Raw genomic sequence first — 22,335 nt, 5'->3', positions numbered from 1 at the left:
AGACATTGTTTTATTGATGGAATTTCAGTCCTTTTACAGTCTTGAGTTTGGTACTCTCCATACTGAAATAAGCACATGACTCTTTGGTGTGGAATTGAAAGCACATGTTTCAAATACATGTAGGTCCAGAAAATGCTGCAGCTCATATTCTTTTCTTGACAAATAAACTGTCATCCAGGATGCATCAACACTGATATAGGTTTCATCATGAGCACTAAAAAAAATTAAGTTACAAAATTTTTAATATTATGGCATTTGCATTGGTTTCTATGGAACTGAATTACTGAGGTAGCATTGTCTTGATGTGGTCATGATAATAAAATCAATTATTTATATATTCTGTTTTGCATTTAATTCTGTTGAAAAGCATTTAAAACCTTGTAAAACTGGAATGTGGTCTAACAGTGAATTTCTGTTTCCCTATTGAGCATTTTAATGTCAATCCATCCTTGGTATCACCTTGGCATTATTTTTGTGTGGATTTGTCGGTACTTCTGTCCACACCATAGATGAACTTTTTCTTTTGGCCAGAAATAAAGTGGGTTCAACAGAAAGTAGGTCTCATATTTTTGTATGCCTCAACTCTAGATTGTGTTATTCACTTACCAACATCACATCTTGGTTAAGGTTACATTTAGGTCACTTTTCAGGTCAGGTATCTGTGTTCCTTGAATTCATTTCTAGGTGTGCATTAATAAAACTTTTAACACAGAGAACATTGTTGAACATTCAGGATAAAATATCTCTTATTTAAAGACACTGATGATGATTTCATGAAATCCGGTATTTTTTATTACAGATGATTAATGTTTAACTTACCTCTGTGAAGTATAGATCTATCACACTAACTTGAGTAATGTTTAACTTACCTCTGTGAAGTATAGATCTATCACACTAACTTGAGTAATGTTTAACTTACCTCTGTGAAGTATAGATCTATCACACTAACTTGATTAATGTTTAACATACCTCTGTAAAGTGTAGATCTATCACACTAACTTGATTAATGTTTAACATACCTCTGTAAAGTATAGATCTATCACACTAACTTGATTAATGTTTAACTTACCTCTGTGAAGTATAGATCTATCACACTAACTTGATTAATGTTTAACTTACCTCTGTGAAGTATAGATCTATCGCACTAACTTGATTAATGTTTAACTTACCTCTGTGAAGTATAGATCTATCGCACTAACTTGATTAATGTTTAACTTACCTCTGTGAAGTATAGATCTATCACACTAACTTGATTAATGTTTAACTTACCTCTGTGAAGTATAGATCTATCACACTAACTTGAGTAATGTTTAACTTACCTCTGTGAAGTATAGATCTATCACACTAACTTCATTAATGTTTAATGCGGATGCGGGAGGTCATGGGTTCGATCCTCGGTTGAGTCATACCAAAGAGTTACAAAAATGGTACTAACAGCTGCCTCGCTTGGTGCTCAGCATTAAGAGGTTAGTGTTAGGACTTGTCGGCCTGTTGTCAGGATAATGTGACTAGGTGGGACATCATGCGGCATGATGTCTCAGTGCTAGAAGACATCACTATAAACTGTCACATTGCAGATATCGTAGTGGTATGACTGAAAAATTGTTAAAGCTACGTTAAAAATCCAAATCACAAGCACACACACAAGCATTGCTGGCTACATAGGCATAAACATGCATAATACACAGTGAGTTAACTCCCTTTGGTATTATAATCCCTCTGCCACAACACTGTTACTTTGATGGTAAATTGACACCTGTAGAAAATTGTTCAGTTTGATAACTGCGCTATGTTCCATTTAGACTGCACTGACTGTGATCTTTTCTTTGCAACGACATAAATGTAAAATGCGAAGATTTTACCAGATAAATGGGGTTAAAAATCAGGATTTATTTATTTGCGGTGATGGACAGTGTTATAGTGTCACACATGGCAGATGTTACAATATAGCAGTTACATCACAGTGAAGGATATCTAGTTTGCTATACTTAGTCTGGTTCATTTAATACTGTTTTTGGTAGGCTTTCAATCAGTGTTTAGATAATAAAGGGAGGATCCAGTCGATATGCTATAGTGTACCAGTTTCATCACAGTGAAGTGTTTCTAGGTTGTCATATGTAGTCTGGTTCTTTTTGTTCTTGTTTTTGATTGGATTTCAAAAAATGTTAGAGAAATGAGGTAGGATTCAGTCCATGTACTTGTGTACTAATGCACAGATACAATGACCCAAAAAGTCTTATGGCAGTAAGTGTATTCTGAATGAGTATGAACTGTGAGGAGTGTGATAAGAATGATGAAATAAGTGAGCTGAGCCTTGTACATTTCACAGTAAGCACTTTTATTTCATTTTGACAGCCCTCCATATTGCTTTTACATGTATGTGTAATTAATGCACATAGGCAATTTTCTCATGTCAATGTTTATCATGAAATTTGCCTTCTGAAAAGTAAGCTAGTCTCATACATAAACGTACTAAGAAATAGTAAGTAACATAGAGCATGATCTCATTTTAAAATTTGAGTGTACATACTGAAGTTATTTACTCCTATTGTTTATTTTTTAGGTCAGAAGTTGGTACAGTATTCTCTCTCAGTTGGCTTATAACATGGTATGGGCACGTCCTGAATGATTTGCGGCAGATTGTCCGATTTTATGACTTTTTCATCGCATGTCATCCTCTTATGCCCATCTATTTAGCAGCTGCCGTAAGTAGAACTTAATTTAAAAATTGTGTGTAGCTTTTAGTTCACCAGGTTATGAAGCCAAGTGAGCTTAGGATATGGCCCTGTGTCCATCATGCATAAGTAGGGTATGGCCTTGTATCCCATCATGCATCAGTAGGATATGGCCTTGTATCCCATCATGCACCAGTAGGATATGGCCCTGTATTCACAGGGAAATGAAAACCTCTCAGCAAGTTGGTTTAAACAGTACATGTATTTAGTTACAGAAGTCATCGTGAAAAGTACATAAAAGCGAACAAGAGATATGTGGCTGATATGATTAATAAATATCGTGTTCATTGATACATGCTAATAAGGTATTAAAAGAAAATGATTCTTACAATACAATATTGTAACAATGTCAGCTCAAGTGGTATACATTTAAAATACATCCCGGAGATGAAAAGTTATGAATTCTCTCAAAATACAAATACATATAGCAGTAAAAGATTGTAATGACAAATACATATACATGTAATAGAGATTATTATCTATAGCAGAGTCAATGCATAAAATTACAATAAAATTTAATTTATCAAGGACCAAACAAAAGCCTGTTTTTTTAATATCCGACCACGACATTAAAGCCTGAATAAAGTACAGGTCGGATCTGGACGTTTGCAGACAAAAATGATTAGGCGGGAAAAATATAGCCTGGCGGCAAGATCAACTAATTTTTGAACAAAGTATGGGTCGGAACTGGCAGCTGGTCGACATAAATGATTAGAAAACAAAGGATTTGTTCAACCTGGGACCAAGGGCTTCTGTTGACATGTACATTTATTTTTTATCTCGACGTCGACATAAGCATGACAATTTTGGTAGTAATAGTAGACCAAGGGACCAGGACTTTGACTTTTTGTCAAAATAGGCAGCTTGTCGACATAAGTGATTTCGATATAAGTGGGTAGCACTGTACTTGAATACTAAAATCTAATATGAGATACTACAACAATATTGCACATAATGGCTGTCATAAATTTAACATCAAAATATAGTAAACAATTCTACAATAACAGCAACAAATATTCACCAAACTATAAAAACATGCATACATATATATTCACTTTTCAACAAAAATACCTTACAACACAACACATCCAGACCCTTTCAGGACCAGGCCTTCTATATGGCAGAAGAAGAAAAATGACTTTTTGTCTGTTGCTTGGGCTGGATTCAGGAGGCACATGTAGTAGGCGTATACTTCTAATGTTAATATGATTGGGAAAGTATTCTTGGACACATAATTTACTTTGAATTTAGCTATTATTTTATATAAAAAGAAATGCAATTTCTTAATGCAAAAATTAGGGCATGTAGGTTTCAATTGCTATGGCGCATACTATTATGAGCATATACACTTGGAAATTGTAATTGCTTTTTTTTGGGAAATTGTAATTGCATATTTTTCATAGACCTCACATTAGTGGAGACAGCAGTCACTTTTCCACTTGCATTATCATCAATAGTTGTCAGTCGGGTTGTGGTTTAAATTTTGTGTAGTATTTATTTCCTAAACTAGATGGATTCTATTCATAATCAGGCCAGCAAATGTTATCAATTCTGTGACACTTGTCCTTTGACCTTGGGATCACACAACAAATGTTATCAATTCTGTGACACTTGTCTTTGACCTTGGGATCACAGTTTTAGAATATTCAGATTCTGTTTCTACTTTGACATCTTGCTATGAAGTAAGGGAATTTTATTCTTCAAAATACTTGTTCACTTTCATCTCTAGGGTGATGGTCGTCAGTTTCAGTGATGCTTTGATCATGGGTTTTGCAGTCTTTAGCAGCCTTAGTCTTGTTTCGTTTTTCATTTTTTGCAATAATTTTTATCTACTTTCTTTCTCTATATGTACTCTGGTATGAGTAAAGTATGGTTAGAATAAATGACTATCAGATCTGCCAGGGCTTCAGGTAGAAATGCTGCATACATCAAGGAACTGGAAGCTTGAACTAGCTAAGTTTACAAAACTGTTGATTTTAAGAAGATGAAAATACCAGCTCAGATTGTTATGTGAGGGACAGAGAGTCATCCAATATAGCTGAAAAAAATAGACCTGATAAGATGATGGCCTGTATTCCAATCAACTCCTCCCTCATACACCTGACTGCTTATACTGGTAGCATCAATGTCTGATTGAACTCAAACACTGATCTTTCAGGTAGCCGTTTAGGATATTGACCTTTGTATTTCCTTCCGTAGAACCCCTTGAAACAATTTTACATATCTCCAAGCTGCAACTGATACCAATAGGCAGAAATTGTTGTTACATTAGTTGTTTATTGCTTCCATTTGTAATAGACTAATGAGAATGACCTATCATTACACCTTTTATTGGAATGTTTACCAAAATGTAAGATGCTATTTGATTGGCTAATTAATTTGACTAAAGTCTTGATGCATTATAAAAATAGAAACATCTCATTAGAACCTGTCTGCTTTCTTAGGTTCTGTTGATCAAAGATCAAGTAAATACTGTTGTATTGGAGAGAACTGAAATCTGTAATATGGTTTACATGCTCTTGAGCTTTTTTCAGATTGTTTTGCATAGAGCTGATGAGATTCTTGCGAGTGAGTGTGAGATGTGTATTGTGCATGGGCTTCTATCCAAGATTCCCCAAGACCTGCCATTTGAACAGCTGATAAGCAAAGCTGGTGATCTGTATCTTCAGTATCCACCATTAGATCTAGCCTATGATGCTATTTTGAACTTCCAAAGGACACAAAGGTATATGATTTTTAAAATCTCTTTCAGGGCAGCAAAAACCAAGAACTGTTAATTGTCCAGTGTTCAGTTCATCTGGCCACAAGGCCAAGTGAGTTTATGGTATGGTCTTGAGTCTCATATGCATCATAAGTTGTCTGTGATCAATCCGCTTTTGTTACTTTAAACCTCTTCTCAAAAAGTACAGGACCAGGTGGAGATCACCCTATGAATAACTTCTTTCAAACACTGCAGAACAAATTCAGAATATGATATCATCCTGGAATGAAGGGCTTTCAGGTTTGTACAAATGATGCTGAGCAACCTTCAAATACAGCTTACATTTACTAGCAGTACAAATGTTTTTAAATAACTTTAAAAAAATTTAATTTAAAAACAGAATTTGACAAAGTTTCACAGCAATCATCCTGGTTTGAAGGCTTCCAGTTCTTAGAAATTGGGGTCTGTGAGGCAATATGGCACCCGGTCAAAACGGACATTTGGACATCCCCTCATTAAAATGTTAGCTGATAAGAAAGCTCATAAGAAATTGATTAAGTTGTGATGTGACCAAGTAAAAAGAATTTTCTATGAATAAAAAATAAAGGTTTAGTTTAATTTTAGTTTCCTTGTCTCATTTCTGCACCCCTTCTCTGATTTGGTGCCTCTCTGAGAATGGCTTCCTATGCAAGTGCATTGCTCATACACAGCTTGCACCAGCTCTGGTAGGAATTATGCAAAGTCACAACCATATATGGCTACTGTCACTAAAAAGAAAAGAAGAAAGCTAAATGCCTTCTCCAAATACCAGTGAACAGAATCTGACCACATTTTACAGAATGACAGAAAGCATATTGGCATGAAATGATTTCAGTTTTTGTATGGATGATGCCAATTTGCCTTCAAATATGGTTACTGTCATAAAAAAACAGAAACACTTCTAAACAACTTTTCAAAAATCTCAGCAGAATTTGAGCATTCTGATTTGAAGACTTAAAGGGCTATCAGTTGTATACAAATAATGTCAATCTGCCGTTAAATATGACTCCCATTACTAAAAATAGAAAACCCTTGAGATGACTTGTCAAACACAACGCAGCAGAATTTGACCCAATTTGCTGTCAGATATGGTCACCATTACTTAAATTAAAAAACCTTTAATTACTTCTAAAAAAAAACTGCTCAAATGGATTTTACCAAAATTTTTCCAGTTCATAAAATTGATGGTGATCTACCATCAGACTTGGTCAACATTCCAAATGTTAAAAAGTATTTTGTCAACAACTTGTCAAACTACAAGGGAAAGGAATTTGAAAGTTAGTGTTCTCTGTTGAAGACCTTTGACATTTATACTAGTGATGAAGATCCATAATCACTTTAGCCACTATTGCTAAAATTAAAAAAGCATGTAAACAACTTTATCTAATTAAAATCTGCTGAACAGAATTTGACCAGATTTTAGTATTGGACCAATGATGCTAAAGATTTTGGTGAAGATGTGAAAACTAGAGAAATACTTGTTATAACATACAATCAAAGCATTAGAAACAAATTCTAAATTATAAGAAAGCATCCTTCTCAGATTTTGTGGCCAACTGCTCATGCTTTTTGGTTATCAGGTAGATGTCTGCTGATAATTGGTCTGAGGCACACCTGGGCCAACAGTATTGCTGTTTTTAAAAACTGGTGATGATGATATAACAGTAATGATACATAGCAGAATATAAAATTTTAGAATAACTCTTCAACTTAAAAATATCTTTTAGAAGCCATGTTGATACCAAGCTAAATAAATACCTTTCCAGTTTTCATTTTTGATGAAAGCCTGGACGATGTATATGCAGTTTCAGAATATAATCTTTGTGCATCTTTGACTTTGAATATTTCACATCCTGCCTCAACTGTGTATCTCATAGCTGCAAGTGCTGTATATTTTCAATGAATTTTTTTACAATTTTTTTACAATTTTTTGTTATTTTAAACAAAATCCACTGTAATTTCATTTTATTTATGCTGTGCCATTAAATAACATGTGCATACCAAGTGTTTGGATAGGCAGGAGTTACACACAGAGTTTGGATAGGCAGGAGTCACACACAGAGTTTGGATAGGCAGGAGTCACACACAGAGTTTGGATAGGCAGGAGTTACACACAGAGTTTGGATAGGCAGGAGTCACACACACAGTTTGGATAGGCAGGAGTCACACACAGAGTTTGGATAGGCAGGAGTCACACACAGAGTTTGGATAGGCAGGAGTCACACACAGAGTTTGGATAGGCAGGAGTCACATACAGAGTTTGGATAGGCAGGAGTCACACACAGAGTTTGGATAGGCAGGAGTCACACACAGAGTTTGGATAGGCAGGAGTCACACACAGAGTTTGGATAGGCAGGAGTCACACACAGAGTTTTTCATCCTGGTCTTAGACCTAAAGATAAGAAGTATCATGGCATACTTTGAAGGCAGTGCCTTTAGCATATAACTCGACATGGACAGTAAAATCTACTCTAATGATCACTTTTTATTTTATGGTTGCCTGATCTCAGCAGCCATACAAAAAATTGTATCACTGCTTATAAATGGAAAATGATATTGTCATGGAGTTTCAACCAGAATTCATCTTGTGCTGTGTTGGACCTTATTGAAATTGCTACTAATTGGATCCATGGCAGCCATCTTGAAAATATTGCTGTAGCTACACATCCTGAATGGACGGTAATATCTTTATGGTTGCTTTATCAAAAGACTAATTATGATATCTTGTTGGTCCTGAGTGAAAATGATGGTGATCTTTCAATATAGATATCATGGCAACCATCTTTAAATTCTTCTTCCTGTCAATGGATGGTCATCGTACATATTCCACAGACGCTTCACGTACTTTATGATTTAAAGCTATTGTACTTTCTCTCATTTATAAAACTCATATAAAATTATTATAAGATTTTGGAATTAATCATAAAAGTAAGGAATGGTTTTGTCAAATTGGTAATAAACTAAAGTAAGCTCCCTTGACCAAATACATAAGGCAGTTAGTTTTGGCTACTGCAGTTCTTTACATAATTCATTTATCATGATGCCCTGTAGCAACATTCTACTGTTGTACAAAGGTTTCTGTGCAGAAAATGATTAAGAAATACATAAATTGTCCTTTCTGGGCAGTTTTGGCAAGATTTTGACAGCAAGTCAATGCTAAGTATGACACATTTAATGAAAATAAAATGGTGTTGGAGGCAATTAACCATACTAAATGGAAATGTACACCTCATTTAAGCAGTAATGAAAACAAAATGGTATTGGAGGCAATTAACCATCCTTAATGGAAATATACACCTCATTTAAGCAGTAATGCAAAACAAAATGGTGTTGGAAGCAATTAACCATACTAAATGGAAATGTAAACCTCATTTAAGCAGTAATGCAAAATAAAAAGCAGATCTGATAGATAATATCATTAACTACTATGGATATTACAGGTAGGAGACCCCAGGTGGCCAAATGGTCTCAGGTGCTTGCCTTTACAGATCATTCGCATATTACATATTTGGGGTTGGGGGTTTGTGTTAAAATGGTTTGGTTAATGAGTACATGTGAAAACTTGCCAATAGCATCCTTTGGGTCAGTGATTCTTCCTATGGTCTTCTTGGGTATTTCCTCTACCAAATATACTGGCTGCCATGGTTAGCCTATCATGTTCTTAAAAATGATGTTTAACCCAAAGAACCAAACAAAACCAAGGATATTGTGAGCAAATGCACAAATTACGATATCCTTCTTGGCAATCAGCTTCCAAGGGATTTATTAGCTGTCATGTCAATAATCCACAAAATTATGTCACAACAGTAGAGAAGCCATTGGCTTTTAATGGTCACTTTCCCTATATTAAAAGCACTCCTGGATAAAACCTAAATACATATTTAAGAAAGTGAAAGGGACATGAACCAAAATATGTCCCAAACCTTTATAGGGTGAATCATTTGAATATTATATTATGCCCATTGCCTGAAATATTTCCACCAAAAAAACGTTTATAAAGCTAACAAAAATTGTAAAGTTATATAGATTTAATTTTGGAATAAAGTTTATTAATGAAATAGCAACAATAACAAAAATGATAATCATGATAATAGTAAATAGGAACAAGTGTTCGATCTACGATTCCTTGTTCAGAAACCATACTTGAAAGTTGTGCCTCAATTCAGATGTCATCTGTATTCCCTTTAGCCTCTTCAGGTAGGTTGCTGCTTAGGACAGGTTTGATAGTTTATATTATGTGTCATTTATTGTTGATCCCACCTTGTTGGAGGTTCAACATATCGGTCACATTAATGTCCATTTTATTGCTATCCATCTGTCCACATCCAAGATTAGGCTCATTGTTAAAGAATTTTAGATTAAGGTCAGCATTAAAAATTTTAAATTCAGGTCAGTGTTAAAGTTTATAAAGTAAAGCCTGTGTTAAAGTTGTTTTAGATCAATGTGAGTTTAAAAGTTTTTGAATTAAGGTGAGTACTACGGTTTTTAGATTTAGATTAATATTAAAGTTTGTTAGATTGAGGTCAGTTTTTAAGCTTTAGATTAATGTCAGTGTTAAAGTTTTTAGATTAATGTCAGTTTTAAAGTTTTTAGATTAAGGTCAGTGTTAAAGTTTTTAGATTAATGTCAGTTTTAAAGTTTTTAGTTAAAGGTTTTAGATTAAGGTCAGTGTTAAAGTTTTTAGATTAAGGTCAGTGTTAAAGTTTTTAGATTAAGGTCAGTGTTAAAGTTTTTAGATTAAGGTCAGTGTTAAAGTTTTTAGATTAAGGTCAGTGTTAAAGTTCTTAGATTAAGGTCAGTGTTAAAGTTTTTAGATTAAGGTCAGTGTTAAAGTTTTAGATTAAGGTCAGTGTTAAAGTTTTTAGATTAAGGTCAGTGTTAAAGTTTTTAGATTAAGGTCAGTGTTAAAGTTTTTAGATTAAGGTCAGTGTTAAAGTTTTTAGATTAAGGTCAGTGTTAAAGTTTTTAGTTAAAGGTTTTAGATTAAGGTCAGTGTTAAAGTTTTTAGATTAAGGTCAGTGTTAAAGTTTTTAGATTAAGGTCAGTGTTAAAGTTTTTAGATTAAGGTCAGTGTTAAAGTTTTTAGATTAAGGTCAGTGTTAAAGTTTTTAGATTAAGGTCAGTGTTAAAGTTTTAGATTAAGGTCAGTGTTTAAGTCTTTTAGATTAAGGTCAGTGTTAAAGTTTCTTAGATTGAGGTCAATTTTGAAGCTTTAGATTAAGGTCAGTGTTAAAGATTTTAGATTAAGGTCAGTGTTTAAAGTTTTTAGATTAAGGTCAGTGTTAAAGTTTTTAGATTAAGGTCAGTGTTTAAAGTTTTTAGATTAAGGTCAGTGTTAAAGTTTTTAGATTAAGGTCAGTGTTAAAGTTTCTTAGATTGAGGTCAATTTTGAAGCTTTAGATTAAGGTCAGTGTTAAAGTTTTTAGATTAAGGTCAGTGTTAAAGATTTTAGATTAAGGTCAGTTTTTAAGCTTTTGATTAAGGTCAGTGTTACTGCTTTTAGATTAAGGGCAATGTTTAAGTTTTTTAGATTAATGTCAATGTTAAAGTTTTTTAGATTAAGGTCAGTGTTAATGCTTTTAGATTAAGGTCAGTGTTAAAGTCTTTTAGGTTAAGGTCAGTGTTTAAGTCTTTTAGATTAAGGTCAGTGTTTAAGTCTTTTAGATTAAGGTCAGTGTTAAACTTTTTCGATTAACGTCAGTGATAAAGTTTTTTTTAGATTAACTTAAAAATGTTAAAGATTTTTGATTTGTTTAATAAATTTGTAAAGTAATAATTTTAAGAAAAGTAACCAGTTCATCTTTATTTTTTTGTATTTTTCAGTTATGCAAAAGCAAGATCAAAGAATATGCAGAAATTCACTCGTAACAAGAAGACTGATAAGAAGCACTGGTTTATATTCGATCAGGATGGAAAGAGTGGGTTTCTGAAATTTACATTCTGGACTGTAACTACTGCAGTGGTCAGTGCAGCAATAATTGCATATCTCAGGTCCTGGGAGTGGGAATGGGGACAGTAGTCATGTTAACTAACCATAATATGAGAGATATATTTATGTGTGTGTGTGTGTGAAAGAGGGAGGGATATATATGTATATATATCATCCTTTCAGAAAACAGCAAAATTGATAATTAAGTGTTAATAATTTAGAATCAGTTTTGTACCAAGCAGATAGTCATATTTATCAGGTTGAATAATGGTTACCATCTTGACCAAGATATTCATGAGATAATTTTTAGCTCATCTGACTGTAAGGCCAAGTGAGTTCATGTTATGCATCATGTGTCTTCCATTGCCTGTCCAACCACAATTACATATTTCTTGTTTCTAGTCTGGAGTGCATATATTGGATCTTAATTTTATCCTGCATGTAATATGTCAGTGGGCACCACCAACAATTAATCTTTTTAATTAGACTGGTAAATATAAAGTTCAAAGAGCTGTCTGGATTAACCCAAGACATGTATTCAATTAAAAGTAAGTGCCTTCGGATCCTTATTTAACCCATTGACAATACTGGTAGTAATTCAGAATTGTGCAGAGTGCTTAGATTGAAATGGATCCAGTGCAACATGTATTAACATCAGTAAAAAATTATTACACGATGCAAGATGCAGAAGTAACAATAGAGTCTTTTATTTTCACCTAGTGTCAGTCAAATGCCATTTTTGTATAGTCGTTAAAAATTGACTGTCATTATTGATTATCAATATATTTTACACTTTGGTCCATCAGGAAGTAAGAAACATAATTTCCCATATACGGGCAGTAAAATCAAAGGATTATGTGTAGGGGCATTTGTGAAATGTCAACAAGTACAAGACTTTAAATTTCAAATTTTTCTTTCAACATGTAAATTCCAATTGGGATGGTAAAATGTGCAATACTACATGTAATATTGGACCATAATAACATGAATGATTGATATCATCAATCTTGAACATGAATAATCAATCATCCATACCTGTTCATTTCAGTTCATAATGATCCCTGCTTCGTTATTGCTCCCACTTTTTGTAGTTATTTGTACTGACTTAACCAAATTTTTGCTTGTTCCATCAAGTTTGTTAGCATGATTACAAAAAACACTTAAAATAGATGAAATTTTGATGTTTGTTTATTTCTATTCATAAATATATGACTCAATTGGATTTTCATGTGATTTGATTGATTTCTGGTTGATTCGTCTGTTTTATCACTTTTTCAGTGCAAACCCTATTAACACAAGTCTGTAACACCTTTCTTGCCATAAGCAAGTGAACTCTTTGAGTCAAATTTATATACATGTATTAGTGACCTGGGAAGATTTTAATGCTGTTTAAATAATTTTGGAGTTTTTAACATTATCAATGGGATTTTTCAGCTTGCAGTCCCTTGACACATTGACAGTGATTAATGATCCTGAACTTCATCCATTTAAAATTTAAGCAGTTATATTTGAAGACAGTTTCATTTTTTAAAACCATCTGACAGGGTTTTTTATCAAGGGAATTGGTGTTCTTTGATAGAGCTTGTGTCGATCCAGAAAGGGTTGTATTGGAATGGCTATTGCATTTTTTAAAAAGTGTTTAACATTTTGTGATGAAATCTTTCAGGAAAACTAAAATAGATTAAACAGTAACAATACATTGTTTACAACTCAAATGCCTGCAACATGACAGATGACAAATGTGCCAATAAACTAACCAACTTAATATTATTCTAGTAACTTAAGCATTTCAGAGTGTTCAAAAATGACTTCATCATTGAAAACAATATTGAAAATAATTTCCAACAAATTAAAGTCGGTGGTTGACTGGTCATGATGAACCAAGGAACTGCCTTTAAATATCAGCTAATTCTCAACACTGCTATCTATCACATACATGTACATCAGATTGTACATGTACATCACATACATGTACATCAGATTGTAATCACTGGCGTACATTCACCTTGGCCAGCCCGTTAAATCTGCCAGTATATTCTTTGAGAAATCTTCCTTATATAGTGGGATTTAATGGTCATAAGGCAAATGTATGTTTACATACCATGTCAAAAAGGAATGTGGTATAATTGTCATTGTATTTTACAATAATCATGTAAAGATTTCTGTGATTTTCATTGTAACTTTATTAAATTTAAAACACTGAGAAATGAATAAAATTTATTTGTGATTCTTTTTTTCTGTGTTTTCAGATTGTGAAATCAGTTTATTAACTAAGGCAGTGTATGGGATAAATAATAAAAATGCAATAGCAATACAATCATCTATATTTATCTTTCATTTGAACTTTATTATTGCCATGCATGCAGGTATATATTGTCAGCATCTGGTGGTGGGGCTGAGGGTGTCCATGTGGTCTAAAGCGCTTGTCTTTACTGCCATCACATCTCTGTACAATCATGTCACATCCAAATTCATACTCAATCTCTTCCCAAAACTGATAATTAACTTTTTGCACATACTTTGTACTTTGAAAACAGCATGTGAATGCGTCCCTTCAAAGTAATCCACATGCACATTTACACATTTTCAGTCTGATTAACTAGTTATTGAATACCATTTTGTATGGACTTTTCAGGATGTTGTTTATACACAGAAAAACTGAATTTCAGACCACATGACAGCTTTCATATTGTCTACCCTTGGTGATTCTTTGATAAAAGGATTGAGCCAATAACAAACCAGGGCTACCGGGTATATAGAGAATGTTGCTATAAAGAGAATGTTGCTATATAGAGAATGTTGTAAAGTTTGGATGCCATGATCCTTCAGGATGTCTGGCACAACAGTGGATTTATGCACCAGTGCATTGTTGTTTTTATGGGTTTGATGCCATTTTTCAGCACATGATACATGGCCAGTATGTATAATTGAGAAAGATCCTGGGTAAACTCTCACAGGAACCTACTGTCAAGCTTTCTCTCTCACATACCAATGTTGGCTCAGCTCGAGACTCAACTCATACAGACCCAGGTGAAATGTAATTGATCTGTGTAGGTGGGTGCCTAAGACCACTTGGCCATCTCTCTCTCTCTCTCTCTCTTTCACACACACACACACACACACATACACACAGACACATACACACAGACACACACGGAGTAGATGGAAACTCCAGGTACTAATGTACATATTGGTGGCAGCACTTTAGAGGAATAAGAATTGTCCATTGACACTAGCCGCGTCATTCACAGGTCCCTGGGTGACCAGGCCTTTTGTATCTAAAAATAATTCACATAAAGCTCTTGACAGTCTATGTCAACTGATTTGTGGTCTCTGCTTATTTTCTCTGATCCAGACGATTATTTTCTCAAGTCGGGTTCAGAAACGCAAATCAGTGTTTCATGATTTTATTCACACTATTTCATATTCAGCATGTAGCTGTTTGGTGATTGTCCACCAGAACTTGCTTCTGACCAGGCATCTACAAATGCAGGACCCATCTTGCACAAAACTTTAAGTTGATTCCGAAGTATGTTAAAATCCACTATGTAAGGAGCATCTTCCTGAATTGCTTCCTTCACAGCAGCCACTTCCCTCTCTCCAGTTGCAGACAATGGTCTTCCTGATTGTGAGTCATCTTCAGTAGGTTCATAACCATCTTTAAAATCATGAAACCACCTCAGATTGTAATATTTGACAGAGAATTACATCCATAACTTTATCCAAGTCTGTCTTTAGAGCACCCAGATTTTGCAGTATACTTTGTGCTCAATATGAGAATTGTTTCTCCTTCAACGACTTGTTTTCCATGGTCATTTACCTATTTAATGCCACATGCATATATCTATAGGTGCACATAAAGAATGTTATAACACAAAAATCAGAACTTTTAAAATACCCATGGTATATATACCAAGGGTATTTGAAAAGTTCTGACCTTTTTGTTATATATATTGGTATATATATTGGATTTCCTTTTGATTTACCTGTTGCCATTCTTAATATAAGGAATAAAAAATAATCGCGTCTGTCATGAATTCACCCATTCAGTTAACATTACATCGGTTTAATATGGTACTTTCCTGATTATAGCCGTGGATAAGTTATCCCGCAGTATCGCTGCCAACATAAAGGTGTCCTGAATATATGGCTGTCTGCTTTATGCCTTATGGAGCATCTATTTTGTGCAGAAAACCTTTGTGCTGCGTTGGTTCAAGGTCACAGTTGTAACGTGTGGATGTCCAACCAGTACATTTGGACATTCGCTTTTGAGATTTTCCAAATAAATAATATTTTTAGTAAAATAAACTGGATGTTCCACTTTTTAATATACTTTTATGCTTAACCACAAACATGGTAAGGCATATAATGTTACCCTTGTCTGTCCATCTGTCACATTTTGCTTAAGTTTAGGTTTTAAGTTATTTGAGGAACTGAGGTAAGGCATTTGTTTTCAATGAATATATTTCTAGCTATGAGCCTCACTTCATACATATAAATTAAAATAATTTTCAATGATGTTAGGTATGATGTGGCTGAAAATGAAAGGTTACATAGATTGTCTGTCAATGTTGTGGGATGGTGTATTTATTTTTTAAAACATTTTATTGCCATAAATGAGGTCAAGATACAAGTTCTCACAACTTAGAATAAGCCCTTCCCCTGCAATAGATAAGAAATTTGCACTGATGGTTGCACTAAATTAATGATACCATAGATTATACCTAAGCATACATGATTCATGGGAAATTTGTGTGCGTGCATGCATGTGGTGTGTGTGTGAGAGAGAGAGAGAGAGATGAATAAATTAATGATCGTGGCAGACATTGGACAGGATATGCCAAAGTAAATAAAACAGCTCAAAGGGATGAACATCATGTATTTCTCATCAAAACTTTAGTAATTAAAAGAGTAGAGAAATTGAATATGTACAATTCCACAATTACATAAAGCATTTCCTGTCTTTAATATTTGTTTGGAACAAGTAAAATAAGCGAATATTAATGTTTGCCGTAAAATCAGATATTATCCATATAGTACAATATTTGTAGTCCATGGTATATAGAGAGGATTTAGATTTTGAACAATTTCCTACTCTGTTTAATACAGTATTTGCAAATATATGCATTGTCCACATCATCATCACAAGATTAGAATATAAATCTGATAATTATGTTAATCATAACAGTTATTTCTACATCTTGTATGCAGATTTGATAACTTTCTGCTCTCAAACTAAGAATGGACAGGCACTTGTGTTGTCTCAGCCTCTATTTTACTTCTGAAGATAGAATAGTTACTTTCACCTTTTTTTAAATCTGGGTGTAGAATCCAAACACAAATAGACTAGTGTAAGAACGAGTTTCTACTGTGTAACGTCGCCCTCTTAGTCAGAGGGTTGGTTAATTGGATTTGGCTGGCGTTATATAGGGATGACCTCCCTCGATTTTATAGTCCGGTGGGAGTGGATAGATAGAATATCAACAGAGAACTGAGCAAGACTATTGGGATGAAATAATGCAATACAAGCCCCCTTAAACAAGAAAAATAAAAAATTTAATCAATAACAATTAATAGCAGCAAGTCCAATTCAATCTAAGTTATGTCAACAGAATTTAATAGCACTCTAATTTGGATTTATTTCATCATAATAACGAGTGGTGAAAAGAGCGCAATATCCGCGACTGATTGCATCACTTTCCTCTCTTTACCAGTGTATCACGTCTTCCTATTCCGAACGCTTCATCTTTTTTCCAGACTTCCTAGTCTTTTGTTCTGAACACGTTATCTCTTTTCCAACTTCCGTCTTCAGACTGTCCTGTATCTCCCAGAAAGCAGTTTCCTTAAAGGACAAAATTACCCTTAAATCTCTATACGTATCACATTCTATACGTACATAAATTTTCCTCACTTACGTTACTCAGAAGCATAATTAGCTATCCAAACACTGAATAAATTCTGACCTAATTCGATAGATTATCACTCGCTTCACAGCGACCGACCATAAATTAACACGTACCTAAAATTACCGTATCTCTTTACCTACGCTACAACATGATTCATTACTATCGCATAAAATTCACAAAATTCTAGCTCACAGCAATCCCTAACCTACAAGATTATTTAAACATTACAAAAATCAGATATAAACATATGATTATCGTTAACTCCCGATAATCAGTATCGTCCTAACAGACAAAGGAAATTATTTCATATAATCCTATGAAATCCTACACATATGAAAATTTGGATCGCATGCAATCCGTCAATCCTATTAATGAACTAGTAACTGTAAAATTAAAGAGATAAATTGCATAACAAATCTAGCATCATCAGATTTCTATAAAATTGAATAAACGAAACATAATGTGGATCCTAGTCGTATCAAACACATTTGCATAAAATAAAAATCAAAAATAGAAAATTACGTGAAAAATTAAAATTGCGTACGTTAATGCTGTTCTCTTTTAGAAATTGTGCGTCCTAGCACTAAAACCTGTCTTACAAGACAGCCACCTGGTCCCCTTTTCTCTTACAAGACAGCTACCTAGTCCCCTTTTCCTGTTTAACGAGGAAAGCACTATTCATTTTAGGCGCCCTCGGAGCCAAACTTCTCTCGGGAAATTTCGACTAAGATCGCCACTTTAAATTCACATTACTTCGAAAGTGTACGTCTTAATTTACTCTGACCAATCGTACGTAGGGTTCCTAGATTTTTCCCAAGATAATCATTTCTTTCGTCAGATTTTGGACAGCCTAGAATCTCTGAACTACATAGCATATCAATTTCTCTTTGAAAATGATAATTTGAAATGGGTTCCTATCAAACGGTTATGGTTGGTAGCTCAAATGTTTACTTTCTCAGGAAAGCGTTGCGATGCCCTGATTAAATCTCAATGAGTCGTAGATGTTGGCCTTTCAAGTTTAACACTGACATGGGCAGGGGGGAGAAAAAAGAAAGGTCAAAGTGACCATTCACAAAGACTTTTCTGGCCTAAATATGATAAAATTGTAATGCTCAATGCATTAAATTTTAAGGGTCAACACTTATTCAAAATTCGACACTTTAGATACTGATTTAGAGCTAGTGTAAGAACGAGTTTCTACTTATTTAGAGCTAGTCCAAGAATGAGTTTCTACAAATTTAGGGTCTGATATTAATTCGAATAATATAATTCCTATTTCTGAGATTATACATGTTTGTCAAACCAACCAGTGGTAATGGGAGATAAACAAAATAAGGAGAGACACCGTTAACAACTTCTTGAAAGGAATATAATTTATGAAACTTTCGACAAAGTAGGCCAACCAGTTCTTCGCTAATCTTATGACACGAAAAACGTCTGAAAAACCATTCACAATTCTCCATGCTTCTAATTGAAGTTTTTATAATTTAAGAGAGTATTCAGTCAAACAGCTATGTTATACAGTATAAACATATTCTAGTTATTGGCGGATGTATGTAAAATATATCCTTACTAACGTTGTACGGCTAAATTTATATTAAAGTGTCTCATTAAAGTTATCATCTATGAAGTTGACGTAATCTGATTGGCCTAGGTGCCTAGACTACTGAAAATTACACCAAGATGTTTATTAAAGTCAACAAAATAGAGAATTTTGTGTTTGAATTTTAGTTCATGCAAAACGGGCTTTAACTTAAAAGAGAATAGTATTATTTCAGTTTTTGTTGGATTGAAGTCAACCATCCACTGCCTTGACAAATTGTCAATCGTTTGTAAACCTATGTTCAGTACATATTCTACTTTGTAAGCATCTTTTGATGAATACGCCAGCGAACAATCACAGCACAGAGTCCTAAAATAGATCCTTTGGTACGACAGCCGTTAGATGTTGGCTACTTGATTCGGCATTATTTGCCGAACACTGCTTGGAGTCTATTGGATAGGTAGTCAGAAAACCAGTCAATAGGATCAAGTGTCATTGCTTTTTAATTTGCGTATTAGAACCTTTATGCCAAACCAAATCAAATGCTTTAAAAACTTCACAAAATACCACATACGTTATCCTTGTTATCACGCACAGTGCATACGCTATGGTACATTTCTATGAGCTGAAATACTGTAGAATTTTTGGGAAGAAAACCGTTGAATATAAGATCACGTGAATGTAGGTGGTTGTATAAAAACAATTATGTCCATAACATCTCCAACGCAACTCAATAGTGTAATTTGCCTGTAATTTGAATGATCATCGGCATACACAATGGTTTAACTAAGGATTCGACTTTTCGTTTGAGCACACGTGAGACAGGTCACTACATACACAGATAACGTGAAACGGAAACTTAATTTACCCAAACAAAACGTATTTCACCCATTCAGCACTTGTGTATTATTAATACGGTAGCCTAAGAAAAATAAGTAGACGAAAGTTTCGAATATTTGATTTTGTTTTATTGTCCTTATCATGGAAATGGTTTCTAGGTCAGTTAAGGGTCATCTTTCCATACCATGATCAAGGTTATTACAACATTTACATCCACGAATAATTCGAGTTCACCTTTCACTATAGTCAGAGGCGGCGTTTGGAGTACGCGGGACCTAGGGCTGACCATGACCGCGCGAGGCCAGAGTATCGGTATCTCGATTGGTACGCTACTGCAAACACTGATTATGTCTAGACTAGATCAACTTTCGTGATTTGGCGGAGAATACAGCTTGACAAACTCATAAGGACGACCTTAGACTTGAAGCGCGGGGCCCTCTCAAGAGCAGGTTCTGGGGCGGTCGCCCCACTTGCCACCCCCAAACGCCGTTCATGACTATAGTACAATGTAGGGTTCAGCGTGTAACACAACACTAAGAGCAGCGAATTATAAAAGAAAAATAACACCCATTAATTTTTAACAGAAATTATTTTTCGTGCATTTGATATAATTGCATGCTAGAGTACGTTTCATTTCTAAGAATATATCTCTAAAGAATCTAATAAAGATCACGAAAGGTGAGGCTCTATTTGTAGGTATGTTTAAGCAGGTATGTAGGTAGGTAAATAAGCGTGAAGCAAACATTATTGGGACCTCGTTTTTAATTTTGTTCAGCCACTCAAAATAACACCACAAATTATTAACAATGACCATACGTGTAATAATCATGATGAGATTTAATCTGGTGGTTGACGTATTTTCAGATTAAACCGATTGTAATAATAATACCACTTATGATGGTTTCTGCATATCTGGGTATCTAAATTCCATTGATCCATTCATCAAACCATACTTCAAGCTGTCCGTGTACGTATTTTTATCTGAGAACGTCTGTATTTATGTATGCATGTCTACACGTAGCTATGTATATATGCACGGAAATTCGAGAGCTATTGCGTACTTTTATACGCCTGTATGCTATGTGTATACATATGCAAGCATGCATCTATCTGTATTTCTTTGTCCGTCTGTATTTCTGCTTGACTCTAAAAATATCTGGATAGCTATCTAGCCATCTACGGAACTTGTAAATGAGAGCATTTTTGAACGGCTTCATACTTTAACAAGTTTCAGGAAGCAGAATTGTGGCAAACATTTGACCAAAGACTTCGAATGAAAAGTCTATCCTTTTGCATCTTGAAGTGTAAGAAAATCAGAATTGAGAACGCTAAAAATGTTCCTCTATTCGTTGATTTTCTTCCTGAGATTAAAATATCCTCCCGAAACAAAAAAAAATATTTGCTTAAAGCCACATGCTGTGACCAACATTTCATGATTGAGTAAGTTTAAAAATAATTAAATTCTTTTTTCTGGCACTGTTCAAACAAGAAACCAAGATATTTGATGGTTAAATTCATCACTGTCAAGTCTTTCCCTATATGTGGCCCAGTCGACACACCGTAGAACCCATTGTAGAAGGGCACATAGATATACACGTCATATTGACCGTCATTTAACCTGTTGTGCTTTAATTAGTTTAGCATTCATGATCAGTGACAACCAATAAAACTGAAGGAAGTAACATCTTGTAAAGTAAGCGAATGCACGTATATCTTACCTTATCAGTTTTTAACTTTGTTACAATTTTATGTTTTCTTAATTTGAATCACACTCTTACGTTGCAGTTAGTGCCTTCTCACGCACTAGCGGAAACGCATACCACAACTACAACAGTTCTCATAGTTACAAGCAACTCAATAAATATCCCATTTATGCATGTATATAAAGTTTATTTAGGATAAGTGGACAACGGCAAGTACTTTTCATTATCTTCAGACGTTTATTAAGAAGGAATGTATGATGATACCCTAATATATACACTATGCGGATTAATATTTAGAGTACTATGTGCGGTGAAAGAAGAAATGAAAACAAGGAAAATGTAAACAAGCAAAGAAGTCATTTTATAGCATGTATTTCAGGAATGTTTTGGAATTATCTTCGCGATTATCAGTACCGACCACAACTGAACTTTTAATATGGAAACTTTGATAGCCATCGTGTTAAAGGTATGCGTGTAATATGATGTCAGTCAAGGGATCGGGTTGACTGGACGAAGGCCAATATGGCAGCACACGTTACATCGCATCGTCGTGTTTGCCACGTGCTTTGTACGCATGACCCAATGTATGTGAAAAATTTAACGCTCGTTACATCTTTCCTAGTCTTCATGCAGGAAGAATGATTACAGTGCAATATCTCATTAACATCTCAGTGCCGTGATCCATTGCTCGCAAAATGAGCAGCAGGGGGGGCGAATCGGACATTTTGTCCAATCGTTATTTTGCTTAATTATTACTTTCTGCACTCAGCGGATCCGGTGTAGTCAGCGCCTGGTAAAAAAAAAACGACGACGGTCGATCCTACACGACGGTGACGTCATTTGGTTTAATTAATACTTTCTGCGCGCCGATCCCAGCGTCGTCAGCGTCCGGTAAACACAGCGACGACCGCGTCGATGTCATTTCCCCCCCTGCTGCTA

General features: G+C 34.6%; 1 protein-coding gene and 1 long non-coding RNA gene across 3 annotated transcripts in view; one reads left to right on the top strand and one right to left on the bottom strand.

Moving 5' to 3' along the window:
- Positions 1 to 13,631, top strand: part of LOC149779848 (TBC1 domain family member 20-like) — a 45,702-nt gene extending 32,071 nt beyond the window's left edge. For both annotated transcript variants that reach the window (XM_089936521.1, XM_089936520.1), the window contains exons 7-9: positions 2,564 to 2,705; positions 5,270 to 5,460; positions 11,299 to 13,631. In XM_089936521.1, the coding sequence (XP_089792647.1) occupies positions 2,564 to 2,705; positions 5,270 to 5,460; positions 11,299 to 11,494 (529 nt within the window). In that variant the 3' untranslated portion in view covers positions 11,495 to 13,631. The remainder of the gene's footprint in view (positions 1 to 2,563; positions 2,706 to 5,269; positions 5,461 to 11,298) is intronic.
- Positions 13,632 to 16,938: 3,307 nt separating this feature from the next.
- Positions 16,939 to 21,489, bottom strand: LOC149779847 (uncharacterized). Its single transcript, XR_016414863.1, has 2 exons — positions 21,412 to 21,489; positions 16,939 to 17,246 (listed from the first exon to the last, which is right to left on the bottom strand). It is a non-coding gene; the product is annotated as an uncharacterized LOC149779847 (long non-coding RNA).
- Between the last annotated feature and the right edge of the window lie 846 nt (positions 21,490 to 22,335).

Source organism: Sinohyriopsis cumingii, chromosome 16, assembly GCF_028554795.1.
Source record: "Sinohyriopsis cumingii isolate HCF-2022 chromosome 16, ASM2855479v2, whole genome shotgun sequence".
NCBI lineage: Eukaryota > Metazoa > Mollusca > Bivalvia > Unionida > Unionidae > Sinohyriopsis > Sinohyriopsis cumingii.
The sequence above is the reverse complement of the archived record's forward strand: the minus strand, read 5'-3'. Positions and strand labels throughout refer to the sequence as shown.